Consider the following 18,859-nt stretch of genomic DNA (forward strand, 5'->3'; position numbering starts at 1 on the left):
TTAAATTGTACTAAATTTTTCAGAAAACAAATGAACGAACACGCAAATTACCAACTAAATTTATTGATATTTTCTTTTAGTTTTCCAGAAACAAGTTACATTGTCGCGTTTGAAAAATAATAGCTAGTAATTTGGAAAATACATTTTGACTAGAAAGTGATAAACATTTGAAATAAATGTATTTCATTTACGCGTGAAATAGCATAAGTCGATAATCATATTCTTTCTCTGCAGCTATTTGCAGAAAAATCTTTTATTCTAAAGGAAGATATCCCATTTCTTAGTTATCACCGTCAATAACAGTATTTCTGTTTTTTTTTCCTCATTTCAAAACCTTCATGGATAATTATTGAAACAGCACGAATGCGAATGATTTCGGAAGTGAAAAATCTCCCATAATTCCTAGGGCATGAACCATTTTAATGCTCCGTCGATTTAAACATTGGAACTCAATTAGTTCATTGATGCGAGTCAATTATTCAGGCAAAACATTTTTTTTTCCAGATTTTTCAAAAATTTAACAATTGAGAACTTTTATCTATCCTCTCCATTGAGGGGAGGAAAGTAAACAAAATTTAGAAAACACAAGTGAAAACTATATTTGTAACCCATTTATGATTCAACACCGAAAAATAAAGCAAAAGGGTCAGAAGAGAGGAACATATGTTTCCACTTTTCTTTTAGGAAGGTTTTAGGATTGCTGTAATTGTTTCAAAAAAGATTTTCCGTTGTTTTAGAAACTAGCTACAGAAGAAACCACTTTGTACTGATATGTCATAAGAATTTCTAATCGCATTTTCTTCCGTTAAGGGGTTAGAACACCTATTTGTTCCGATTAAATTAGTTGCAAGGGGACAGGTAAAAATAGAAGAAAATGTTTCTCAGTTTTATACAGGAGAAAAGAGACTTTTCTTGTTTCCTTCATACATCAATGGATTTTTAAGTGACAGCATCATAAATTTTCTTCAATACCCTTTTTTTCTGGAAAAGTCAAATTTTGAACCTAAGTGAAAGCAATTTATTTGCATCAGTTTGCTTTACATGTGACTTATTTAAGTTTATAATTTGCAAGACAATTTGAGGGAAAACTTTATATACAGAGGGAATTTTTTTTTCTGACAGCTCAATATAATTCATCAATAGAGCTTAATACGTTATATTTAGATCAAATTACTGTGAAAGTATTAGTATTTAGGGTACCGATGTGTAACAATCACAGCATGGCTTCAAGTCTTTACAGCATTATATCATTTTTCAGTATTTTTAGTAATTTCATAAATTTTTTTTAAACTCAGTAATAATCGTAATCTAGACCGATACTTTGGAACGCGAAAATATATATATTTTTATTGATTTTAAGTTCACAAAATTTATAACTTGTAATAAATAAGTAATAATGTGATATTATTTGATTTTGATTGTAGTAATAAAGAAAAAAAAATTGGAAGTTGTTTTTCGCTTATTTAAACAACCAAAGGCTGACAAGCGTTCTAAGAATATACTCGCTGGTAATGTTTGAACTCTGCTGTATTTGTAATGCTTATAAAGGATATGTGGAAAATGTAATTTTTCCTATTTATTTTTGAACATAATTCTAGATAAAGCTGAGAAAAGTTAGACGCAAATTTCGGAACTCTTTTTTACAAAAGCATTTACTCGTAATTTTATTTAGAGAAACTGTGATATAAGCATATAAAAATATTTAAAAAAATTATGAATTTATAGCTGTTAATTTTTTTCATTACTTATTGTTTTCTTCCCTTTTAATTCATGTATCTACGTCTTATTTCTTGTATGTTCATGAGCGTATATTAAAGATATTTACTGAAAGAGAAAAAAATGCTGGTAAAATTATCGTACCAAATGGTAATGCCATTTATAGTAATAAAACAAACACTATGCTAGTTAATAAAACAAACATATTGAAATCATTCATTTGGTAATTTTCCCATTCATACAATACTGGTTTACCGGAAATTATGGTTTTAAAAATTATAGTTGCTATTAACGCTTCACAGCTTTTACAGCATTATGCATTAACGCATATTCAATTGAAAATACACAACTGAGAAGTAAATTTAACCGAATATATGGTTTTTATTCCATGCTTTGAGATCTTATGACAAAATTAGCAAAATTTTCCTCAATTATTAAATTTTACTACATATGAAAATCATATTTTATTGGAAATTTCACTAAAATCATTACCAACGCACTTCAATAGAAAGTATCCAGTTTTTTGTAGTTCACATAGAGGCTGAAACACGATAAATTTTACCATATTTACCATATACAGTAGTTTTGTCCATAAATTTTTTTCTCAGAGCACAATCATACTTTATTCAAAAATAATTTAAAATTAAAATTATTTTAAAATTACTAATGCGTTTATATTTTTAGCATCACAAGTTTACAATGATAAAAAAATCAGTTATATATTTTATATATCTGTTTTAATTAAATATCAGTTTTCTTTAATATTTAAAGATTATATTGTTTACTTCATAGGTAATTATTTTTTAATAGCCTTTGTGTCTAAATTCTCAAAAATTTCAATCTTTATTTTCTTATGGAAACTTAAAAAATTGCTATAATAATTGCTTAAAATTTAAAATAAACTAGAAGGAATAATTTTCTTTTCTTGTATTTATTAAATAGATTTAAAGAAAAAAGATTAATAAAAAATACTTGTCTTAAAATCTTCAAATTACAAAATACTGAAGTTAATGAATTTTTATGCTTATATAATGATTTCTGTCATCGGCAGTGCAGAAATTAAATTAGTTTTTAAATTATTTTATTGCTCTATATTTCTAAAATTACTTCGTCTTTCATTTTTATATTCATATAAATTTTTCTGATATTAATTTATAATCTACAGTTAATAAGCTAATCAACTGTAGATTAAATTTTAAATTTAATCTTTAAGAAAAATAAATTAAAAGCTATCTGACTAAATTAAAGTTCCCTTTAATTTAATCAGCATCTAAGATTTTTGAGAATAAAGATAATTACTTAGATGGGAAAAACTTGTAAAGCAATTTAAATGAAATATTTTTCTTAAAGTCATTTCCTTAAAGTAAAACCTAAGAATATTTCAAATTAGATTGTCATTTTACAGGAAAAAAAAATCCTACTCGAATTGGGGAGTAACAATTGTATATAAAAATCAGAGTTTTTTTTATAAAAATAGTTTAGTGCAAGTTCTTATAAATTTTGAAAGACAGGTACAAATTACAAAATTTGCTTGCGTTTGAGAAAATTTTGGTTCACTGAGAATGTATAATTATACTTCGTTGAGTCAATTTAAATATATTTACTGATTTACTCAGTTTTGCTGATTTTAACGCTTTCCTTTATCATAGTAATAGCTTATTTGATAAATAATTTGTGAACATTTGACTTACCACGAACCGGATTTCAAAATAGCAAGTTAGAAGGAAAATAAGGAATTAGATATATTTTTAATGTGTTTTATCGAATATTTGAGACGCAATAGTTTAAAATAAATTTTTATTTTTTAAAATAACTGACTCAATAGAAGAAAATTTGATATACCTAAGTTTTCAATAAGTTTATTGAGCAGTTTTACTCACTAAAATCTTTTTCTATTGTCATAAATAATATATAGCATAATGTTACTCCAAATTATATTAAAATTATGCAATGATGACATACTTAGAAATATAATGTGTATACCAAGTATATAAATGTAAGTAGAGTATTATTCTATTAATCAGGGTTTTTTGCAGAATTTAATGATTTGAGAATTTTTAAAGTATTTTAAGGGAAGAATATATTTTTTCATATCAAAGCTTTTTTGTAGTAAATAAAAATAATCAAGCCCTTTTTTTCTCAGTAAAGAAAATAGGTCTAAGATGCAACATGATATTGTATCTTAGACCACCATGAAAACTCAAAAGCATTGAATATTATAGCTTGGATAACATTACTTTCGAAGTCTTGTCTTCTGAACTTGTCAGTTGTTTTAAATTTGCTAATCAGTAGGATTAGGTATGCAATAATTGGTTTAAATTAAATACTTTCGAGAATCATCTTTGTGGACGATAAATGTAAGGTACAATGTAAAATTAATTATTCAAATCTGCAAGAAATAGCTACCCTGTTTTCAATAGTGCTTATAATTATTAGTATCTGCTGTTTGGAGCAGTAAAAAATCAGCAAGTAATGTTGGTGCCAGTGATGCTTAATTAATAGTGGAAATAAATAAATAGATACCACGGGTAAAATTGAAGTAGGTGCTGTGGTATCGGCTATTAAACTAGATACTGCTGTAAAATATTTTATTCAAAAATGTTAAGTACCTAGTTTTTTAATCTATAATCGATGATTTCGTTTTAAAACACTTTCAAAAAAATTTAATAAGAAAATGGTGAACTACTGTGACTTTTTTGTGAAACATTATTTTACTATTACACCCATATCATTTCATTTGATTGAAACATAGAAAACAAATTATTTATAAACAAAAATAAATAAAGCTACCTTTACTCCATGTAATAACTGGTTCTGGAAATCCTGAAGCAGGGCACTGATAAAACAATGAATCACCATCAACAACAGTTACATTGTTCATTATTCTAATGAAAGGTGGCCCAAAGACATCAACTCTTTCTTGATGACTCACTGATCCAGCTTCGTTTTGAGCTCTACATTCGTAAATCCCACCATCTTCTGAGCGAGCAGAACTTACATTAACAAAACTCACTACCTCAGCATGAATGCTAACGAAATCTCCATATTGAACTCTGTGGTTTTCAGGTATAGGCTTGGCGTCCAAAGACCACGTGACTCTTGGAATCGGATTTCCTGATGCCACACATCGCAATGAAAAACGCTCTCCAGGTTGAATGGTTTGGCGCTTGAAAACATACTTCAGAACAGGAGCGTCTTCTGTAAAATTTATAAGAAAATAATTGTTATAGATTTATCGATTTATATTTGATGAATTACTTTATGCTAGTTGGAAAGAGTACGAAAACTAATTTTGAGAACCTTCATGATTAAAAATTCCATCTTAAGTATTAGTTTCATATTAGCAGTTGTTGGTTACATTGTAACAGTAGCGATGGATACTATTCCATCGCAACGAAATTTTCTATTTGTTTTACGTCGCACATTTTGTGTCCCTCCATCCGCCTAATGTGCGGCCAATAAATTAAATTTATGGAAAAATGCTTTAAAATTGTGCGATTGATATGAAATATATTAATTATTATTGGTTTGCATTTTATTACGTTTTCATTGACATAAAAAATTAAAAGAAATGACTATCAATAATTTAGCATGGAATTTTGCAAATATTTGTCAAATTCATAGCTTAAACCGTTTCTTACGTTCTTAAACCATTTTCTACATATACTACACCTCTTTTGAAATTAATAAATGAAAATTATAACGAATTTTTGCTCTCTCAAGATTTTTTTAAACTATGATAAGTGGAGAAAAAGACTAGTTTGGCTCAAGTCATATATCTGATTGGAATTCCGGATGTGACTGGTTGATTCATAACACTGCTTCTGAAACAACAATGTTGACTCAAAATATATCAGATAACGTGCTACACTCACATCATCATCGGGCAAACCCTAAGAGGTTCCCGAAGATTTTCCTCCATGGTGTGCATGCTAGGTATAGTTGAAAAGTTTTCCTCTTAAAAGGAGTCTGACCTAATGTTTCACCTTGAGCATTATTTCCAGGGATCGGATATGATTTGGATGTTAAACGTTGACGATGAAATCACGAACCATGTGCCAAACACATATGCTTATCGGTAAATATTTTAATTGAACATTCATTTTCGTTTCTCAGTTGTTACATGACATTGGCCATCATGTATCTTTGACCTTATATTTTCAGTTAATTTTAAAATGTAAAAAGAAAGTTCTGTTAAATTTTTTTAAAGAAGTAAGATTTTCGAAAACCATAAATATATTTCAGTACTTTTAAAAATTATTTTTTAAAAATTTCACGTATTATTAATTTAAAATGCAAGTATACTTTTGTTTTAGTAATGACAGATGCTATAATATTCTGCTATTTTATTATCTATTCAGATGTGATTTTTTTGCTATAAATAATGTATTTACAGTATTTTTTAAAGTTTAAATAATAAACATCATGTATGTCCTTGTACTGATTTAAATGAAGTAAAAACTAAAATAAGAAAAAAAAATTGCTTAATTTTTACACAAAGAGAGGAAAATAAGGTAAACAATATGTTAGCTTAACGTTATTAATACGAAATTTACATATTATTAGAATTTTTTCAAAATATGTCTGCGGCATGCATCACATTATTTTGAAGTCTTATTTTATGCTTTTGACCATTTGCAATAAGGGAGAAAAATGTATTTTTATTCCTTAAAAATTTTGTGTAATGAAGAAAACATTTTAAAATCAAATTAGTTTCATTTCACGAAAAAATTATGTTAACAAAGACTTATTTGCTTTATGTGTATAAATAAAGGCATTGTAAAATTATTCTTAGGTTGAATTAATTTTGATAATTTAAATTTAAGTGGAAAAAATTATTCACAAACATTAGTGTACAAATATTTGAACAGTTGTTTTGTCATCTGGTTTTAAACATTTGCGTTTCAGATTATATTAATAAAAGTTGAAATGTTTTGTATGAAATATTTTTTATTAAGAATGATACATATTCATATTTATAACAAAAAGTTTCGTAAATTTAAAAATATAAATATATCTTTATACAGTTCTCTTAGTTTCAGTTTTTTAAATGTTTTGTTATCAATGAAAAAGTGAAAATAGGTCAAACCATTTGTAATCAAGATTGATAATTAATATTATTCAGCGAAGCATTTATTTGCAACCCAAAAATATATACAATAGTAACTTGGCTTGCAGTTGCGAGAAATCGACTTTCAAAATGTTTTCTTATAAGTTGTCCAATTTATTAAAATACTATTGAATTTAATAATTTATTGATTCAATTTACTATTTTACTGAAGTGAAATAGTCAATTATTTTATCGATTGCCTTTCAAAATATTCTGCGAATAAGAAAAATTAAATGAGTTAAAGCTGTCTCAGAGATTTTGAGGTTTATAAGAAAACAAAAGCATAATCCTCTGTAGATAAATGTAATGTTGTTGCAAATGCATATTATGAATAAAAAATGCAACAAAAAACATTAAGTGATCTTGGGGCTATATTTAAAATCAAAAGTATATTTAAAATCAAAATATTTTAAGCAGAACACTATTCGGTTAAAAATATCATTAGAATCCCATTTTACTTTTGCATTGTGTATAATTATGAATAACCATAACATGCATATTCACATTAATTAACATTAATTAATATTAATTTTGAAAATCTTTCGAAATTATTTATTTTACAAGGCCTTACAAATGTTCGGAAATATCAATATTCTTTTTTAAATAAAGGAGTACATTTCACGTACAGTTAAGGACACAGAAATGAATAAGAACTTACCACAATATTACTACTCTCTTATTTAAGTTAAATTCATATTTTAGCTAACTTTTTACTATTTAAAAAAACAAACAAGCTAATGTTTAGTTTTTTTTTTTCCTTTTCTTTTTGTTATCAAAACTCAAATCCATTTCTAAAATTCCACTACTATTCTTCAAAAGAAAATATTATAATTGAAATGAATAGCAAATTTTAAAACTCTGACTGCATTAGAACTGAAAACATGTTCCTTGGAATTTCGAATTATTGATTTTGAGATAATTTCGAATTATTGATTTTGAGATAATTTCGAGTTATTGATTTTGAGAAAATATAGTTTAAAACTTTTGAGTAGGGTGGATTCTGTTACTACTTTATCTGTTCTGTTAATTTAATAACAATCTATATTGTTTTCAAAAAAATTTTTTTTCTCTGAGTCAATCTCTAAATAAAGATTAGCATTTAATCATATTCACAAAAAAATATTATAACTCAAAAGCCTATTTGGTTTGAATTTTGTAGAGATCGATTCACAAAGTATTTTCTAATAAAAATAACCGACTCAAGTTTTCCAATTTATTAACACTATATTGAATCTCATATTTTATTGATGAAATTTACTGATTTGGAGTGAAGATTTTCCTTATGAGTACACAGCTGCGACTAGCAACTCCACTCTAATTGAAGTTCACTAGTTATAAGTACGAAGTAGCTGAGAAGAAAGGGAAGGACTTCGAAACAGTGAAAGAACTATTGATTCCGGAATCACGGATAATGCAGTTTGGGTCTGATAGTAATCAAACGCTCTTGGCGATTGCTTTTCCCTGATTGTTACTAGATTGTACATTTAGGTATATATCTACGTTTTAGCAGAAATTTCTTTAAAAAATAATTATTGAAAAAAAATTAATTCTGAGATGATAATTATCCTATTTATTTCTTTAGTGTTATTTGTGGAATATCAAAATTTTAATTTCAAAACAACGTGAATGAAGGTGGCTGGCATTTTAAAATTTAAAAATTATGCTTTCAGTTTTATTGAAAACTTAAACATATGTGTATTTATTGGCAAAAGTGGTACAACTTATAAACCTATTGAAATTTCTGAAATTTTTTAAATTGTTAAAATGTCAAAAAAAAGTTTTTCAGTTTTTAAAATAAAAGTGCCTTTGTATTATTTTATTATTTAATATAAGACAGGGGTATGAAAGTGCAACTTTGAAAAATGGATGAGTTATATTTGTAATATGAGATATATTTGTAAGGATAGATTTAAAAAAAAATGATTGAATACTCGTCTCTGAAATTTTATCAGCTTGCAAATTCAGTTTCATTTAGAGCTGCAGTTACATTTCATCAGCAAATTCATTAGTCAAATTTCTAAATGGTCAAGTCTAACAAACGTTTTCATACTACTCAATGTTATGTATATTAGACAACTGTCTACTACACAGAGTGTACATATTCAAAATTAATATTTGTTTTAACAAAGACAAAGAATGTCACGCAATTTCATCAATAATGTTTAGAAAACTTTCCCTCTATAAATTTTAAATGATAATAAAAATAAACCAAATTTAGCAATGATGTTTTAATGATACCTTAAAATTTCAGAGATATATAATAAAAAATATATATCATCCACACTCTACAATTGACTTTTTAAAAAATTCTCAATTATTTTACTTTAAGACAAAGATACGTGATAATTAAATGTTTCAAGAATACACTTTTAATTAATTCACACAGTCATCGATTTATTCACTTATGATATAAATATTTATATATTATGCTTCTTTTTCAAATTAAGTTTTTTGAGAAATAGCTATATTATACTTAAACTAGAATATAGTTTTAAAGCAAATGTAAAGCAAATCTATTCAATAATAGTTAGAAAAATATATAATATGCAAGAAATGATTCGAATGCCAAACTTATTGAAGGAGCTAATGTCTTAAATAAAATAACATGTCCAAAAATGTAGATTGTCAAAGAAACTAAAAATATATATTATTTTCAGGACTTCAAGTTTAATATGAATTTACAACAAATTATATTAAAAATGTTCATGCAAGAATGCATTAATAATATCTTCGACAAACATATTTTCCAATTGCAATAAACAAAAACATTGATTGAATTAGTTATTTTATAAAGGAATAGATTTTGCTGATACATTGAGTAAAAAGTTCATGAAGACTTCTGAGTGCAATTTATTTATTTTCTACTTAGTTCTAATCGCTTGAATGTCTAATTGCAATTGAGATCTGTAAATGAGCAAATTATTCCAGAAAATACCCAAGTTTAAAGTGCTTTCCTTGTAAAATTAAGATGCAAAAGGGGTTGGGAATAGAGACCTATCTTGCTCTCTTCTCATCGATTGTTGGAGATTGGAAAGACATTATTTAGGAGTGGCTTGAATGCGACTAAACATGAGTTCTCTTCCTTGTTGTAAATCAAACCATAAAATTACTTTATTTAATATTTTTAGCTTATATTACATTTTTTTTCATGTCGATTACTATTTTAAATTAGTTTAATGCTTGTTTGAGGAACAAAACGCAAATTAATTTTATTTTTTTTGAATTGTTCATAGAAAACTATATCATATTCATTAAATTGTATTTTGACGTAAGTAATGGCATTTTAATTACGAACTATATTATTCTTCTCAATTATTTAGTAAGATAATAAAAGGATTTTGGCCTATAACATCACTCATGTTGAAGTAGCTGCGTTTCCAGCGCGCTAAAACTGATAAGTTTCCACCCTTTTTCCCAGATTTTCAGCAATTGTGTGTGTGTTTAAGGAAATGATACAATTACTTTTCAGCTTAAATTACTAACGCTAAAATACTAATTCCTCCAAAAGCTTAAATTTGATTGAGCAAAGAATTTTTGAACATGGCTGAAAATATGAAAATTGATTACCTATAGAATCTAATTTCTTATAATATGTAAACTTTTTAACGAAATTTCAATGAAGCTAAAATACTTTTGAAATTATATCTAAGTTGGTTTCCAAACAAAGTAGTTTTGGAGCTAGTAGATCCAAGCATCAAATTTGCTGTTTTTGATTCAAAATTATTTTTTCTCCTAAAAACAACGGCTCGATGAGTTCGTGGAAAAAAAATACTTGTACAGGGTTATGCTTTTTTCCACTTAAATCTTTTTTTAATAAAATTTTTCTTTGCTATTAGATAACGCAGAAAAAATTAAAATTTGAAAAAAAATGAGTTAAGTATTTAAAAATTTTGTGAATTTTTCTTAGGAAGTTTTGTGAATTTTAGTTGGGTTTATTTGCATCTAGAGCAAGAACGCTCGAGGTTCGATCATTACGAGAAAATCTAGTGCTATTCATTTCACGAGAGAAGTATGGCATGATTTGTTTAACGTAATAACATCCTCAAAAATTGCATATGTATTTTAAATATTTAATCTTGTTAAATCCTGCTATTTAAAACATAAATTTTCTATTTGCTGCAAAACGAAATTCTATCACAAAACATAAATTTAAAGTTTTCCATATAATCTTGTTTAAATTTCAAACTTTACTATATTAATCTGCTATTTGCTGCTAATTGGAATATAATTGACAAATATTCACTTTATTTTCTTCAACTTAAATTTCGAAATTTATCATATTATATTGCTCTTTCGTGAATAAAAAACATTACAATTTATTTACGTCATAAAAACCAAAAATGCTTTATTGAAAGTAGAAAAAGTTTGGATATGCTTTAAAACAATCACTTTCGACTTAGATAAAATAAAGTCATTGCCTTTTAAGTACTTAGACCGTTACACACATTTCAGAATCAAACTGATGGTTCTGAGAACATTTGTATAGTGGTAATTTTTTTTCCAATTCAATCGTTTCCTATCTCCACACTAATATGTGCATCAAACAGAAAACGGTAATTGCGTTTTAAGTTTACTATCGAAAGTAAAAATAAACATGCCATTACAAAATTTACCGAGTCCCAAAATAAATTTTCTTTGCGTTCCTAATCTGTCGAAGTATTTTCGTTTCGGAAAATAAATTACCCTAATCAAAATATTGTTGAAAAAAAAACTCAAAACCATCCTTTTGATATATAAATTTAAAATTTAATCAAAAAAGCTCTGATTAAACTCTTTGCGCGATAAAAAAAAAGTATAAACATTCTCTAATTAAAGTTTCTAGATTTAAATAAATTCAATTTTTTGATAAGAAATGAAGTCTGGATCATTACATGCACATAAAATTAAATGAACTAATGCAGTATTCTAAAGATGGTTCAAAGATTAATATTATGTATTCTTTGCCTCAAAACTCTTTAAAGCAAAGAAAAACACTATCTCCGTGTTTAACTTAAAATTCTCAACGAGCTCCCATGAGTAATCTATTATTCTTTAAAGAAATAGGGAAAATAAAGGATCTTTAGAGAATCCTTTAATCTTCACAAATTTATTGTTTTATTTCCTATTTAAAAAGTTAACTAAAATGAGTTTTGAAAATATGTTGTAATTTTCTTGTTATTAAACAATTTTTTTCTATTATTGTTGCGTTTTTAGCACTTTCATAATCATCTTTAAAAATTCCATTACTTTTATTATACTGGTTTCATTTTTTTAATGAAAGAAATATTGCTCGGGTTAATATTTACGATTTGTTATATTGAAAAACTCTTGTATAGAAATAATAGCATTTTTTTACAATAATAACTACTACATTAGTATGCTTACTTATTATAAAGAATGATAATATTAAAAAAACTAACTGTATTTTCTGTTATTTTATTAAATGCAGTAATAGTAAAAAAATGTACTAATTAAAATATATAATTTATTTTTATTTTTTATATAAAAATATATATTTTCAATTTAGAAAATTTTATATTTTACCTATATTAAAGTCTATGTGAGGTGGAATCATAATCTAAGTAGTATTTTGCTTTATATCCTGCAAATTTGTAAAACCTTAATAAGGTAGTGGTTTAAAAACATTGTAACGTGTATCAACTATAAAAAGGTATGAATACCAAGGTAACCAGAGTACGTATGAACCTAGTACATTATAGTAGACGTCTAATCCTATGCGTGTTCAGTATCCTCCCCTGGTTCGAATTGCGTATACTGGAGTATCAAAATTAATACTTGGTTCAAGATATTGCAATGTAATAATCTTTATATTACATATGTTAGTTCAGCATTTTTTTAAAATAAATTAACATAAAGTGTATAAAAAATAAACATTAACCAGTAAAAATCGCTCTCAGAAAACTAGTTTGCTCTCAGAAAACATTAAACAGTACTAAACATAATTAAACATACATTAAACAATACTGGTGTTACAAATATGCTGAAATTTTCCTCACGAGTTAAATGAAAACATATTCTCTTTAAGTTGATCAAGAAATAAATTTCAGAGGGGAAACTTGCATCATAATGTGATTAAATTTTGAGCCCAATTTTAATTTTGACTTACAATTTAACCGACTTGCATAAACTCGTTTATTTAGCACGTTAAAAAATCTCTATTAATGTATAGTATTACTTTATTTTATTTAAACATATTCAGGTTAAGCCATAAACAATCTAGGTGACGAACACCAATATATGTCGTCGGCATAATAATTCTCACTCTTTCATCTTTATTTATGAAACAAAAGTTACCTAAGATATTTTATAACAAATTCCAAGATAATTAATTTAAAATGTTTAGAACGTCTGAATTCCTCACAATAAAATATATAAACACCGCAAATTGGAACATTTTAGTGTCATTCAAAACAATCAATAATTATGGATAAGATAATATTTTTGATTTTTTAATACAAAATACAAATCTGATCATTTTTTATTTTATCCTATCAGATAACATTTTATTTATTGAATTTCTTTCCAAATGAAAAAAAAATGTAGCGATAAAAAAAGTAAAAACAAAAACTCCTCGCTTCCAAATAAAAAATGTTTTATCGATTACTTCATCCTCATTTGGCAACTAATGGCCGCGGTTTCGAATCATCCCCAAAATAAGTTTTCCACAAATATGTCTAAGCTATACTTAATAGCTAATCGAAAAGATATGTTTCCGATTATTAACTGCACTTTCATCTCAGTAAATGTCAAATACGTTCTTCCAATGCTATTTAACTTGATTAATACAGTCAGCTTTCGCTTAAAATTAATATACATAAAGATAGAAAAGTTTTCCAAATTATGTATTTAAAAGCTGTATATTTTTCAAATACTTTTATGCTAAAAGTTAAATTGTTGCGTTATACTTATATAGTTTAGGCCTGGCATTTTTAAAATAAAGAAAAGCTGATTTTTTTTTAATAATTTAATACTTAGGGATATTTTAGTATTTTGAGATATATATTGCAAATTATTAAAAAAAAATTAAGCAAATTTTTAAATAAAAATATAAACTGAATAGTGAATAATCTAATAAAAAATCCAGATCAAACTAAGGTAAAATTTTCCGGCAAGCAGGATGATTTTTACTGGTAAATCCATTTTTACCGGAGCATGTTACGGGACATACACCTGATATAGTTTTTCAGTAATTATTTCCATAAAATCATTAAGTCTCTCTAAATAAATAAATATTTTAGTAAAAACTACGGTATTATATTTTACGGTAAAACTGAATTTACGGATGAGGCACCTTAAGTACCAGTACTTTATACCATAATTTGATCCCGATTTTCTACAATGCAGGCCTACAAATTGCAAAATTGTATTGTAGCATTTTCCAATTATGTCGTCAAATTTTTAAAATAAAAAGGAACAAAACATTGAAATCATTAATATTTATCCTTATTTATCAATTAATATTTGTTGATTTGTTATATTTTCGAATTAAATATATTTAAAAATAAATAACGAATATAAATAATAACAATGATAATAAACTATGACTAGATATATATAAATGAGGATCTTCAGAATTTATTTAGTTATATCAAATTTCTGACTATAAAAAATAATTTGCTACGACTTTCCGATGACCTAACTAGCGTCGAAGAATCTTTTAAAATTTAGATAAAAAAAAAAAGCTTATTTCCTAGCCAAGTGTGAACACAAGTAAAGTTTAAACTTCAAGAATTGATAAAATAAAATTTGTTACCTATGTGTTTTAATACTTAAAACTGTTCAACTGTTTACTGCTTACTGCTTATTATATTGAATTTAGAAATTAATGGAGATAACAACTCGTTTTAAGTATTATTTAAATATTGATGCTTTTTATCAGTCTAAAAATATTTCTTCGCTTGAGAAGAGTGGATCTTGATTACAAATAAGACATTTTATAACAGAAATAATTTATTATTTCCCAGTAGCATATAATATATATAAAAATAATTCCATGTAATAATAGTAAATTCTATATCATACATATTTATCTTTTGGTAAACGTTTCTTAGCTTGAGGAGAGTTTATCTTGATTATAAATAAGATATTTTAAAGCGCAAATAATTTATTATTTCCTTGTAGTAAATGTTATACCTAATAATAATTCTATGTAATAATAGTAAATTTTCTGCCTTTATGAATATTAGTGTTCTGTTTCATTGTTAATATATATTATATACTGTCATGCTTTTAGATTTTTTTAAACGAGCATACTCTTGTTCATTTAATATGTTCTTATTTTTTAGGTTTTACTTTTATAGCCTCATGCTGCTGTAATTGCCGTTATTATTAGTTACTATTCACTTAGCTAGTAAATATTAGAAGAGTAAAAGGGAAGGAAGAAACGGTTTAGATTACTGAATCTAGTGAATTGTGAATTCCAATGTATCAGTGAAAGGGCGAGCCATTGACTAGGCGAATCAGTCTACGAGCAAATGAAGAAAATGCCGTATTAATGAAAAGGCAGACATATGAATGCACTATGATGAACTAATAAAACCTTATCTCTGTATATGTACATGTTGATTGTTTCCTCTTTTTTTGTTGCCAAAATACTTCTATGCTATGTAAGTGATTAAGTTTTTAATAAAGCCTTAATAAAAGCTTATGCTAACATTTCATTTCGATTTATGAGTTTAGGTAAGTATTAAGTTAAGTCATCAAACACGGAAATTTATAGTTATGTATTTATGAAGTTGTAATTTGCTATGACTCTCTACAGTTCTGAAAGATTTCTTGAAAATAGTTTTTTTATATTTACTTATTTAAGTGATTGCAAGCAGTCATAAGCCATGAACACTAAAATTACATGTTTAAAAATTTCTAAAGAAAATATTTTTCACCTCGCGGGACAAGAAATGCTTAAACATGCTGATTTACAAGTTGGGAAGAAATGTAATGTTAAAAGTGAACAATTTTTGTAATCACACTTAATTTTTAGCACTCCATTTTAAGATAAGTATCAGATGGAAAAATTATGCGAGCGATCATTTATAAGCATGAAAATAGAAACAATATTTATTACGCCATAATCAACTTTAAACAAAAATATTGAAATACAAATTTTGCTTTATTATACACAGGAATTTACTCAGTTTTAATAATAATTTAGAAATGTTCATTTATAAAATTGACTTGCTTGCATACACAATACTTGGCAACTTTATTTTAATACTTGATAAATTGACTTTTAATCTGAAACTTTCAAGTTTCTTTAATTATATTTCTTTGTTTCACAGGTTCAATCATAATTTAGGAATATAATGATGCATAACTAACGTGTGAGAAAGATGCTGTTTATCAACGAAAATTGGCCAGCTATGATTTTTTTTATGCTTAAACATTCAATTTCGATTTGCATTTACTTTAAGGGATTTTTGTAAGAATGGAATTGATATTAATTTATGCACGTATGAAGAATATGTAAAGTCACCAAACACGCAAAATTATAGTTCTGTTGCTATAAAATTGTAATGTATACGAAATTTATGAAATATTTTTAAACCTAAGGTTTAACAGGATTATATACAAATATTATACGAAACTTTCTTTAAGAAAATGTATCAGCATGCATATATTGTAGAAGGTGTTTCTCAAAATTGAACAAAAATGTGTTAAATTGCTCTCAAACAAACAATCTTTGAATTTGAAATCTTTATGTAATCAAAGTTGCCAGTAATATATGACTGCATACAGGATTCAAACCAAGGATGTACACCTCAGTCCAGATAGAGTTAACAAACTTTATATAGTGACCACCACAATAACACATGATAGCATGCATTATATTCGATTTAAAGTTTTTAAGATATAGCAAGAAAAAAATAGGCAAAAAAATGAAATTAAAATTACCAATCTCCTGACTTAGCAATTAGGATTGCATTTTCCATAATTCTACCCTTTGTACCATTGAAATCAAAAATTAGTATGTTATGATGTGTTATAGTGGTTGCCACTATATAAAATTTCCAAGCTCTCCCTTGGCTGGGTTGTGCAACTATGTTGGTTAGAACATCGTATCAAGAATCCGTAGGTCCTTGGTCCGAATCCTGGTGGCATCTAATGGATGTATCACTCAGGCATTTCTCTTTCCACATATATTTAGCAAAACAAATGAGTATATGCTGCTCCAATTTGAACACAAGGGTTTTTTAAATTCTATTTTTACTTTTTTCTCGCTAAATCAACATATTTTGCTCAATTTTGAATTTTTTTTTTACAGTAATCCCGTTTTAGACTAATATATAGAAACATTCAATAAGCCACCGAAGCAATTGCAACTGAAATAGCTGTTCAGAGGTTGGCGATCACAGCGAGTGGGATGTAGACTTCTTGGTAGAAATTTTTTTCTGTTCTTGCACAATAAAACTAATTACATTTAAAAAAAAGTTTTTTTAATGATATTTGGAAAGCAAACTCTTCCCTGCATACAACTATTTGCAATAAGTATTTGTACAGCAAATCTGGAGAAAAAAATTTTATTTCATAGTTTTGAAGATGCAAGTAAAGTCGTATAAGAAAAAAGAAAGACCTGTTCTTTTCCGAGAAAGAAATAAAAGGAGTCTTTATCTTGCTTGTTGAAAACTCATATAACCTGACTTAATTCCAATTTATAGAATAAGCTAAGATTCTAAAATGCTTCAACAAATCTTTAACATGCATGATGTACTTATTGGCTGTTTAATGATTTTAAATTTTAAGATAACGCAACTAATCCTTTCTTTGTTGGATTTTATTCGCCAAGACCTGGCGAGAACTTCGCCTCGTCCTTTTAATTGGAAAGACAGGAAAACAACTAAAATCTTATAAAAGGGCGCAATTAGAGCGATTCTCGTCTTCTCAAACGTTGGATTTTTTTCATCTTTTAAGAAGAGAAAATAACCACCCTCCTAAAAAACAAACTTTGGATATCTAATTAAGGAGGTGACACCTCCAATTAGCAACGGTTCGTGGCCTGAATTAAAACCCACCCCACTTAACTGAGGATTAAAGCCCTGCCATTAAAATGAAAGATAACAAATGGAAGTTATCAGGAGTTTAATAATTTTTTTAAAACTTTAGTAAAATAGATTGCTCATTATTTTTTTTCATAAAAATCGAAATCTTTTGTAATTTTATCCTCTTTGTTATTTTATATAAGTTTCTAATCCAAGGTTTTTTAGTACTCTAATTAGATGAGATTATAACCTCAGATTGTTTTTCAAAATTTAACTTTATCAAAGTAATTGGGTTATGTCTGCAAAACATAAAAAAAAAATCTTATTTCAAATGCAAATGAATTTTCATAAAATAATCTATGGTTGGATATTTAGGAGAAAAAAATACGTACAACTTTTCCGGGTAAAATAAATTCGATAAAGTACACATATTCAGTTTTTTTTTCATATTTAAAATAAGCTTATTATTTATTGCGTCTCAATTTTTTATTAAGATAATAATTTATTATACTTAAAAATTAAGAAAAAAATAGCTGAAGTTTTTGATCCGTAGCTCAAGGTGATTTCAAAATAAATATTTTCGGTATTTCTTTTTCGAAATTATTCCTTTTCGTTTTTGAGTTTAATTAGTTCCTCAGTTTAATGTTTGAAGCTTTTGAAGTGTTGCAATAAAGTAGGATTCTGCATCTGTATCAATAGGGTATTATCAAACAAAGTATTGACTTCTGAGAAATCGGAATTATGGATCAAATAGAACAGTACCACCATTAAATTAAAGCTTTTGTGTGGGTGCAGTTTATTTGGATGTTATTAAGGTTCAATGGTGAACAGATTTTTTTGAAAGGAGGACAATCAGGGGAACATATGTAAAGAAGACTTTGCGTGCTCTTTATTTGTAATAGTTATCAATTTTCTGTTCTCTTATATGATATTAAAGTTAAATGGACATAGCTTCTGTCATTTCTGGAAGAATTTCCGAAAATGTACTTGTAAGTACTACAGGAATTTCAACACATTACTTAATACGCAATAGCTTCCATAAAACTTTAAAAAAAGG

General features: G+C 26.5%; 1 protein-coding gene across 1 annotated transcript in view; it reads right to left on the reverse strand.

The window, feature by feature from the left end:
* The window catches only part of LOC122271584 (cell adhesion molecule Dscam1), a 445,844-nt gene that overhangs the window by 181,765 nt on the left and 245,220 nt on the right, over positions 1 to 18,859 (reverse strand). The window contains exon 7 of the mRNA XM_071184629.2: positions 4,507 to 4,914. Coding sequence (XP_071040730.2) covers positions 4,507 to 4,914 — 408 coding nt within the window. The remainder of the gene's footprint in view (positions 1 to 4,506; positions 4,915 to 18,859) is intronic.

Source organism: Parasteatoda tepidariorum, chromosome 10, assembly GCF_982258835.1.
Source record: "Parasteatoda tepidariorum strain Cologne lab strain chromosome 10, Ptep-v5.0, whole genome shotgun sequence".
NCBI lineage: Eukaryota > Metazoa > Arthropoda > Arachnida > Araneae > Theridiidae > Parasteatoda > Parasteatoda tepidariorum.